Source organism: Hippoglossus hippoglossus, chromosome 21 (assembly GCF_009819705.1).
Source record: "Hippoglossus hippoglossus isolate fHipHip1 chromosome 21, fHipHip1.pri, whole genome shotgun sequence".
In the NCBI taxonomy this organism is placed as follows: domain Eukaryota; kingdom Metazoa; phylum Chordata; class Actinopteri; order Pleuronectiformes; family Pleuronectidae; genus Hippoglossus; species Hippoglossus hippoglossus.
The window spans coordinates 178,213-188,120 of NC_047171.1; the positions used below are offsets into that span (position 1 = coordinate 178,213).

The 9,908-nt window shown below is 40.3% G+C and overlaps 1 protein-coding gene across 2 annotated transcripts; it reads left to right on the forward strand.

Annotated features, from left to right (window-relative positions):
• The first annotated feature begins 1,242 nt into the window (after positions 1-1,242).
• Positions 1,243-9,459, forward strand: LOC117754481 (titin-like). Of its 2 annotated transcripts, none has more exons than XM_034573355.1 (7): positions 1,243-1,442; positions 5,317-5,420; positions 5,860-6,063; positions 7,641-7,928; positions 8,451-8,536; positions 8,640-8,860; positions 9,127-9,459. In XM_034573355.1, the coding sequence occupies exons 2-7, from the start codon at positions 5,330-5,332 to the stop codon at positions 9,338-9,340; spliced, it is 1,104 nt and encodes a 367-aa protein (XP_034429246.1). In that variant the 5' UTR covers positions 1,243-1,442; positions 5,317-5,329; the 3' UTR covers positions 9,341-9,459. The 2 variants fall into 2 exon arrangements, with proteins under 2 accessions (XP_034429246.1, XP_034429244.1); XM_034573353.1 differs by having other exon boundaries at positions 9,085-9,458.
• Positions 9,460-9,908: the final 449 nt, after the last annotated feature.

Here is a 9,908-nt window from a genome sequence, read left to right on the forward strand (position 1 = left end):
TCGTATAAAACATGATTAAATCTGTTTCCCCTCAATATCCTCTCTCCGATTTCATCTTCCTACAAACACAACTCGAGATTTTAAATCATGAATCACTTCAGCATGTTGTGACGCTGCAGGAACATTGTGTTTCACTGAGATATAAAGGACTTGTGTTAGTGAGGATCATCACAGACTCAAACCTGTGGAGTTAAACAAGTCAAAACCTTGGACATAGAGCCCCCCCATCACAGATGTGCCCCCCCTCTATTCCAGCACCTCTGCAGCTGAAAGGGCTCAGCTGGACGTCGCCATCTAGTGGCTGTGGCATCTTTTTTATGGCTGAAAGGTTCATATCTACTTCTGTTTAAAACACACTCTTCACTTTTCATTAGAGGCGACTTGATACTCTGAAGTATTTGTACTTTATCTTGTTTGTGTTTGTTGGGATGTGACAGAATAAAGTTTATTAGGTCAGTGAGTCAGAGGCTTCACACAAACTTCATCAGGCTCATTCACAGTAAATGTTCTGTAGTGATTTCAAACAGATCTGATATTATACAGCTTCATATCCACAGTCTGACTCTAGTGATCTGACCAAACACAACACAACACAACACAACACAACACAACACAAACACAAAGAAAACTAGAACACAGCATGTTTTTACTTTTACACTTTCATACTTTTACAACTTTACTATTTTATACTTTTGTACCATTATAGTTTTAAAGTCGTGGTCTTTATAACATGACATGTTCAATATTAATTCAATTATTGTTATTGTTGTCATTTCAGCAGCTCCAGTAAACGAGTTTCGTAGTTCTGCCGTCACTTGATTGGGTGATGGATGATTGACAGCTGGGTGTAGTTGTGTAAACAGTGATATTGGTGTGTTGTAACGGCGGGGGCGGGGCTGGGGGGAGTTTGAGTGACAGGAACAGCCTCGGCCTCCTTTTGGTCTCAGAAGCTTTTTAACGACACACATGAGTTTTTCCTTCAGAACAAATTGATGCTGGTTTCTAACAAACACACAAACGTGACGTCTGAACGAGCTGCAGACAAACGTCGCACTTTCATATGAATCAAAGAACGATCGACTGTGACTGACAGGCTGGAGGTTGCATAAATGGCTGCCATGTCCCATCATGCCCCCCGAGGGTCTTGACTGGCCAATAGGGAGCGTCGGCTGGGCGGTGATGCAGGTGGACCCCCTGCTATAAAAAGCTAAACCACCGTCTGGGCCCTTCTGAGCAGTTAGAGCATTCCCAGGCTCGCCTCGGGTGGAGGGATAGCGAGGAGGGAAACAAAACTACATGGACGTAACTGTGTAGTTTTGTTTAGATCGGGGAGGAATATTTGGAAGCTCGACCGTTCTCATCTTGGAATTTTGTGGAAAAGCTTCTGGATAAAGAGAAGGAAGCTCTACAGCTGGGGTCTGTCCCATCAGTCCCAGGTACAAGTGAGTAACCTCCGTGTCCCCACATGTCCTGTCCAACCTGTGCGTGTGCTGACTCATGTGTTTAATGGGGACCTCAGACTGAGAGGACTCTTGTCTTTTACTGTTTTAAAGTCTTTGTGTCACATTTTCTCATGTTTGAAGTCGCACTGGGCCTCATGCAGATCTGAGAGGAGCCCAGAATAGCAGCTGATGCATGAGAGCGGAGTGTCGCTGGGCGGCCGATGGCTTTTTAAGGGAATCAGCTGCAGGGTATCAGTTCCAGCTATGTGCCACATGGTGGCTGTCAATCAACCTGCGGGGGTCAGGGGGTGGAGGGGGGGTGTATTTTTGGTCACGTCCATATCTGTCGCTCAGATTCCGCTCTGTAAATAAGAGCTGAGTCCGACGACACTTTTTAAAGCTGTATATTGATCATTGATTCAAAAGATCTCGAGGAAGTCAAAGTTTTCACCCCAAATAAAAAGAACTGCATCTGTCAATCAGATTGATTTTTGATTATCGGCCGACTATATTTCTTATATATAAACATTTATAATGAGAAAAGAACAATTTATATGTGCTGCATTGTCGTGGTGATAAATGTGTGAATGTGTTTTGTGGCGTTTACGAATCATGTAAATTTACTGGATCATTTATTTTAAATAACAGTGCTGTTTTGTGTTGAACTGCTTTAGTTGTGGTTCCTAATATGCTACTTTTTTATATTGATATATAATATGTAATATAAAATGTATTGTGTTGGACCTTAGGAATAAAACAGTTGAAATACAAGATTAGTTACATTATTTTTATATATTTCTATAAATCATTTTTTGTTTTGAATAGTTTTGAATTAAAAAATATATATATAGGCCGATGACATCACTTGATAAGTCGATTAATCGAGTAAAAAGAAAATAATACTGACACTAATACTTTATAGATGTTTAAAATTAACATTTGCGTTAGAAGAAAAAGAAAACGAGAAAAAAACGAATTGTCACGGGGGGGGTGATCTTTTATTAATATATTACACAAATGTATTTGTAGCTAAAACATGTGGTCAACAACTGTTTCAATAATAAGTATTTTCAAAATAAAAGACTTTTATAGAAACACAGCAGACAAATATTTTCACCTGAAGAATTTAAAATTGAATTTGTACAAAAACTTTTCAAAGGTTTCATCGTATTGAAATATAAGAAACCGTGAATCTTTACATCTTTTTCTCACTGAAACTTTTTAATGTGATTGTCAGTCGTCGTTCGATGCTTCTTCTTCTCTGCTTTTAATGTTTGTTGATAAATTGACCTTTTTTATTTATTGTTTTAAAAAAAGTCAAAGAAACTAAACTAAAAAAAGTTTTTTGTCATTTATAACTCGGGTGATATGATAAATAATGATAAATGGCATTAGATCAAAATAATATTTATTTTTTATGAAGAAATAATGTTGATTTGTTTATATTTTTATGTAAAATCTGAAACAAAAAGATTAAATGAATAAAAATCTCATGTTACATTTAAAGTTTTTTAATAAACAACAAAAACGTTTTAAAGATTTTAACGTGAAATTTAAATGTGTGTGTATGTGTGAGTTTGTGTGTGTGTAAGGTTTGTTTAAGTTTGAGGGTGTGTGTGTGTGTGTGTGTGTATGTGTGTTTTACAATCTGATTTCATCAATTATTTTTATTAAAGTAAAATATTGAAGAGTCAAAGTTTTAATCTTTTTAAATGATTTTGTAAAAGCCAACATTTTATTTTCCTTCATTTCTTTGTGTTGCAGCTGAAACAAAGTCGTTAAAGTCGTAAATGTTTTAACGTGTTTTCTTCTTGTGTGAACTCAGATAAACGACGGCACTAAACTGAGTCTAAGCCCCGCCCCCTGCCATCAGGCCTGACTTCAGGTTTTATTCTAACATTTGTTTCAAATAAAGAAAAAAAACTTTACTTAAACTTAACAGAATGAAAACAGTGAATTATATTTAAATATCCTCTCGTGTTTGATCTGTTTCAACTAAAGACGTTAAAATGTGTCTTCTATAAATTAAATGAAAATCTAAGATTAAAATGATTAAACTCTTCTTTTTTCTCAGCAGTGATTTTTATATATTTACAAATGAGTCAAATTGAGCTATTTTACTTTGGACTCATCAAACTGCATCATTCTACTTTGAATTTATTTCCTTTTCTTATGAGTCAATCGACAGATGATGTTAAATTATATTTAAATCATTAACTTATAAAATTGAAGAAAAACATTGAGACTCTTAATGAATCAACATTAAAATGATAATGAAACAATGTGATGATGTTTAGGAACAATAAAACCTGCTGAATAGATAATTCATTATGGATCAGTTATTGATTATCTGCAGGTTTCATCTGAACTGTTTTATTTACAACTTTTCTTTTTTTCTTTATCGTTCTTCTGTTTCTCATATTTTATGCTGAAGATATTTTCTCACGTCAGTTTCATAATGTTTCCTCTGACGCCTCCAGCACGTGGTCGACCTCCATCTGCTGCCGCCTGTCAGCATCATCCTCCCAACACACCCCCCCGACATTTATAGCTCCTAGCTGCCTCACCTGTCTCACCCCCGTCTCACCCCGTCTCACCCCCGTCTCACCTGTCTCACCCCCGTCTCACCTGTCTCACCCCGTCTCACCTGTCACTCCTTTGAAAGCTGCAGCACATTCTTCTCTGTTCCATCAAACTTGAAGAAGAAACAAGAGAATCGACCTCGTTACTGATCCGACTTTTTCTGTAAAACGTCAAACACTGATTCACTTTTACATTTTGTCACATTCTGTCTTTTCTCATTAATATTGGAAATCTTCTTATTTCCTGAGACAGGAAGTGACATCATCTCTCGAGGTTAAAGTTCAGAGGATGTAAAAATCGATGAGTCAAATTCATCAACATGAGGGTTAGGAAATAAAACTTGATTCATTTCTCACTTCGATGGAAAAGTTCACAAAACATCTCGTTATTAAAAAAAAATCTGAACACAAAGACACATGATCTGCTCGTTTCTCATTTTCAGTTTTAGCTTAGTTCTGTTGCTGGTTAGTTCTGTTGCTGGTTAGTTCTGTTGTTGGTTAGTTCTGTTGTTAGTTAGTTCTGTTGTTAGTTAGTTCTGTTGCTGGTTAATTCTGTTGTTAGTTAGTTCTGTTGCTGGTTAATTCTGTTGCTGGTTAGTTCTGTTGCTGGTTAGTTCTGTTGCTGGTTAGTTCTGTTGCTGGTTAGTTCTGTTGTTAGTTAGTTCTGTTGTTAGTTAGTTCTGTTGTTAGTTAATTCTGTTGTTGGTTAGTTCTGTTGTTAGTTAATTCTGTTGTTGGTTAGTTCTGTTGTTAGTTAATTCTGTTGTTAGTTAATTCTGTTGTTGGTTAGTTCTGTTGAAAGTCTTCAGTTGTCAGATGTGCTCGTCCTGCAGATCAGTTTAGTCTGTGTCCTGATGATCTTCATCATCATCTCCTTCTTCTTCTTCACTGTTTCACCAGCTTTAAAGACGAGGCTGTGCTGAGAGAAACTGTCCAGGTGCATGATGGGACATGTTTGTAGAGACGTGTTGACGCCGCTTGTTTGTTTTCTAAACAAGTTTATTAAAATATTAATATTATTTTTGAATGTTGTAACAATAAAAACTGGTTAAATTTAAAGCATGTGAACATCATCAGCTCCATGAAGCTGAAACCTGAGCTGTGACAGATGCAGGCGTCTATTTGTGGAGAAAGGAATGATGGGTGTCTCCTTTCGTAAAGTTTGACCCTGTGTTTCCTCGACTCAAGGAACCGCGACGTTCCTCCTGCTCCAATCAGAGCATCACCAGTAAAACCTTTTCAAATATTATACAACTTTTATGTCCTGATTTGTGTCTCTCTCTCTGTCGCAGGCTGCCGACCATCATGTCAACGCAGGCACCAACGTTCACGCAGCCGCTCCAGAGCGTCGCGGCACTAGAGGGTAGTGCTGCGACGTTCGAGGCTCAAGTTAGTGGTAAGAAACAAAAAGTTTCTACAAAATCAATCGTAATCTGAAATTCCTTGTTATTGAAAAGTTTTGCATACTTTCCAAATATGTTTTACTTTAATTTCAGACTTCTTAGTTTGATATATTCCTTTATTTTGATTCTGAGATTCAAATTTAAGATCCAATCTCAAACGTTATGCTCCATAGTTGTACTGTTTGGTTAGAAAGGACAATAACATTCTTGATTCTTTATTTAGTTTCTCAAAACATTCAATTTCAAACTTTTTTGAAACAGATTAAAATTAGTTTTTTAGCAAAATTTCTACTTGAATTTCATATTTTTTTTTCAAAACATTAATTAACATTGAATAATATGGATTTTAATTTTGTGATCAGAGATTGTTTTTACAAGTTTAAAGTTTGATAGTTACAAGTCTTTCACTTATTCTGTTTCTTCTCTCTGCAGGTTCTCCAGTTCCTGAGGTGAGCTGGTTCCGTGATGGCCAGGTTCTTTCCGCTGCTGCTCTGCCCGGCGTTCAGATCTCGTTCAGCGACGGCCGCGCTGTTCTGAGGATCCCCGCTGTGACTGCCGCACACAGCGGAAGATTTTCCATCAGAGCCACCAATGGTGCTGGACAAGCCACAAGCACAGCTGAGCTCCTGGTTACAGGTGAGACCTTTAAACTCCTGGTTACAGGTGAGACCTTTAAACTCCTGGTCACAGGTGAGACCTCAGGTAGTTTAACTCCTGGTTACAGGTGAGACCTCAGGTAGTTTAACTCCTGGTCACAGGTGAGACCTTTAAACTCCTGGTCACAGGTGAGACCTCAGGTAGTTTAACTCCTGGTTACAGGTGAGACCTCAGGTAGTTTAACTCCTGGTTACAGGTGAGACCTTTAAACTCCTGGTCACAGGTGAGACCTCAGGTAGTTTAACTCCTGGTTACAGGTGAGACCTTTAAACTCCTGGTTACAGGTGAGACCTCAGGTAGTTTAACTCCTGGTCACAGGTGAGATCTCAGGTAGTTTAACTCCTGGTCACAGGTGAGATCTCAGGTAGTTTAACTCCTGGTTACAGGTGAGACCTTTAAACTCCTGGTTACAGGTGAGACCTCAGGTAGTTTAACTCCTGGTCACAGGTGAGATCTCAGGTAGTTTAACTCCTGGTTACAGGTGAGACCTCAGGTAGTTTAACTCCTGGTCACAGGTGAGACCTCAGGTAGTTTAACTCCTGGTTACAGGTGAGACCTTTAAACTCCTGGTTACAGGTGAGATCTCAAGTAGTTTAACTCCTGGTTACAGGTGAGACCTCAAGTAGTTTAACTCCTGGTCACAGGTGAGATCTCAGGTAGTTTAACTCCTGGTTACAGGTGAGATCTCAGGTAGTTTAAACTCCTGGTCACAGGTGAGACCTTTAAACTCCTGGCACAGGTGAGACCTCAGGTAGTTTAAACTCCTGGTACAGGTGAGACCTCAGGTTAGTTTAACTCCTGGTTACAGGTGAGACCTCAGGTAGTTAACTCCTGGGTTACAGGTGAGACCTTTAAACTCCTGGTACAGGGTGAGACCTCAGGTAGTTTAACTCCTGGTTACAGGTGAGACCTCAGGTAGTTTTAACTCCTGGTTACAGGTGAGACCTCAGGTAGTTTAACTCCTGGTCACAGGTGAGACCTCAGGTAGTTAACTCCTGGTTACAGGTGAGACCTCAGTAGTTTAAACTCCTGGTTACAGGTGAGACCTCAGGTAGTTTAACTCCTGGTCACAGGTGAGACCTCAGGTAGTTTAACTCTGGTTACAGGTGAGACCTCAGGTAGTTTAAACTCCTGGTCACAGGTGAGACCTCAGGTAGTTTAAACTCCTGGTTCAGGTGAGACCTCAGGTAGTTTAACTCCTGGTACAGGTGAGATCTCAGGTAGTTTAACTCCTGGTTACAGGTGAAGACCTCAGGTAGTTTAACTCCTGGTTACATGTGAGACCTATTAAAACTCCTGGTTACAGGTGAGACCTCAGGTAGTTTAACTCCTGGTCACAGGTGAGACCTCAGGTAGTTTAACTCCTGGTCACAGGTGAGACCTCAGGTAGTTTAACTCCTGGTCACAGGTGAGACCTCAGGTAGATTTAAACTACAGGTGAGTTTTTAGAGCAAATGGTTGGTACTTGACGTTCTGGTTGGTACCTGAGACCAGATGCTATTCAAGGAAACAGCTTTTGATCTTTACTTTAAATCTATCGCCTCTTTCCTTTTCAGCGGAGACGGCGCCTCCGAACTTCCTTCAGAGACTGCAGAGCTCCACAGTGAGACAGGGCAGCCAGGTGAGGCTGGACATCCGAGTCACAGGTATTCCACCACCTGTGGTGAAGTTCTACAGGGAGGGAGCAGAGATCCAGAGCTCTGCCGACTTCAGGATCCTCCAGGAGGGAGACCTGTACAGTCTGCTCATAGCTGAGGCCTTCCCAGAGGATTCTGGGACGTATTCTGTGACCGCCACTAACAGCAGCGGACGGGCCACATCCACTGCTGAGCTGCTGGTTCAGGGTGAGGACCTTTTAACTGTAGTGACGAGTTAAATACAGTCACATGACATTTTTACATTTGAGTTTTAGCTAAGTTAAACTGACTGGAGGCAGGAGGATTCTCACACATTGAACTGTTTGAAGAAAATGAAAACTGTTTTTATTGAATGTTTATTTCTACGTTTTACAGATTAAAATTCTGCTTTTTTGAGGCATTGTTCAGTAACTTCAGATTTTTGTTTATTAAATAAAAATGATGAAGTCATTCATAACATATCATAATATACAGACACTGAGATGATGCTTTAGCTTAGATCCCTTTAATGGTCATTTTTATGTAGCTACATTTACAAAAATAGCATTTTGCATAAACCAACACAAGGCAAATTAGATACAATTAAAAATAGTAATAATAACATAAATAATCAGCTTGTAAGAATATCTGTGCTCAGCAGCTCTTTGATTTAAGAGTCTGATCTTTCTTCAGACAGAAAGTCCTCCAGCTATTCAATCATTATTATTATTATTACAATTTAAATTTCAGGTGAAGAAGCTGTTCCAGCAAAGAAAACCAAGACAGTGATTTCAACCTCTCAGATTTCACAAACTCGTCAAACCCGAGTGGAGAAGGTAGGAACGACGGCAGACATTTTGAATCATGTAAAACACAATGAGTCACGTTCTGAGAGCGATCGTCTCTGTCTCATCACCTCGACCTCTGGTTTGTCCTCAGAGGATGGAGGCCAGTTTCCAGGCCACCGCCATGATGGAGATGCAGGGAGAGGGCGCCGAGGTGACACATCAGCTGGCTCACAAGACTCCTCCCCGAGTCCCTCCCAAACCCATGTCCAAGTCCCCGACCCAGCCCTCGCTGGTCGCCAAGGTGACAGGAGGACGCCAGCAATCCCCATCACCTGTCAGACATGTTAAGGCGCCAACGCCCACACCAGTCAGGTGGGTGGAGCTTACATTTTATTTTATTTAATATAGTTTATGTACGGTGGCCCTGAGGTGCAAAACACAACCACAAAGATACAACAAGATTTCAGAAATGTGTCCTTTTGCAACTCAGGGCCACCGTACGTTGGTGTAGATTAGTGGCGAGTGAGCGGGGCGATGGTGCTATTGGAGGTTGGCCTCTGTAGGCCTGTAACGTGACCTCCCTCCCCCGTCTCCAGGCCTGCTTCTCCCACCTCAAGACTCTCAGTCTCCCCCATCAGGCCAGTCAAGTCCCCCATCACCACACGAAGACAGGGGGCCGCCGGCGCCGACGTCTTGCCACCATGGAAGCAGGGAGACTACGTGGCTGAGGCCAGCTTCACCAGCATGACCAGTTCGACCACCATCACCCAGCTGGGTCAGGAGCAGCACTGGGAACAGGTCGTCGGGGTCAAAGAGGTGAGGGTGGGGCCGATACACAGATTCTCACTGTGACGTCATCGTGACATCATTTTCTCTGACATTTAGAATATTTTCATAAACATGAGAAAACAAAATAGTTTTTATATCCGTCGTCTCGTCAGTATTTAATTTTTTGAAACGTGATGAAACATTTACATTTTGAAGGTTTTATATGTGACTTCTGGAACTAATCCAATGACTTTCAAACTGCCGTCAGCGCTGTTGTCATGGCAACCTGTCTCCTCAGTCCCTTTTTCAAACCTTGCAGATTTAATGAACATGAATGAAATTCTTTATCTTCAATTCTTAACTGTACAGTTGTCTGCTACGTCAGATTAGTTTCTCTTAAATGAACCTCTTTAAAATCATCACGTTACATTTTAACATCAGAACAACTTCAGTCTCGTTCGTCTCGTTAATTGAAGTTTCAGTTTTTTCAGTTAGTTTTAAATGAAGTTTTTCAGAAAGAGGTTTTGGTTAAAAAACTGAATCTTCATCCTCATCAGACGTCTTCACCATGTGTCCACTATTTTGAATTCTTTCTAAAATACTCTTCACTTCTTCTGCATGAACTCCTGTGACCTCCCTTTGCTTTGGTTAT

Coding starts and splice junctions, on each gene's coding strand:
- LOC117754481 (XM_034573353.1), top strand. CDS start 5,330: ATGTCAACGCAGGCACCAACGTTCACGCAGCCGCTCCAGAGCGTCGCG. Junction 5,421..5,859: donor GTTCGAGGCTCAAGTTAGTG/GTAAGAAACAAA, acceptor TTCTCTCTGCAG/GTTCTCCAGTTCCTGAGGTG. Junction 8,861..9,084: donor CCAACGCCCACACCAGTCAG/GTGGGTGGAGCT, acceptor CCCCGTCTCCAG/GCCTGCTTCTCCCACCTCAA.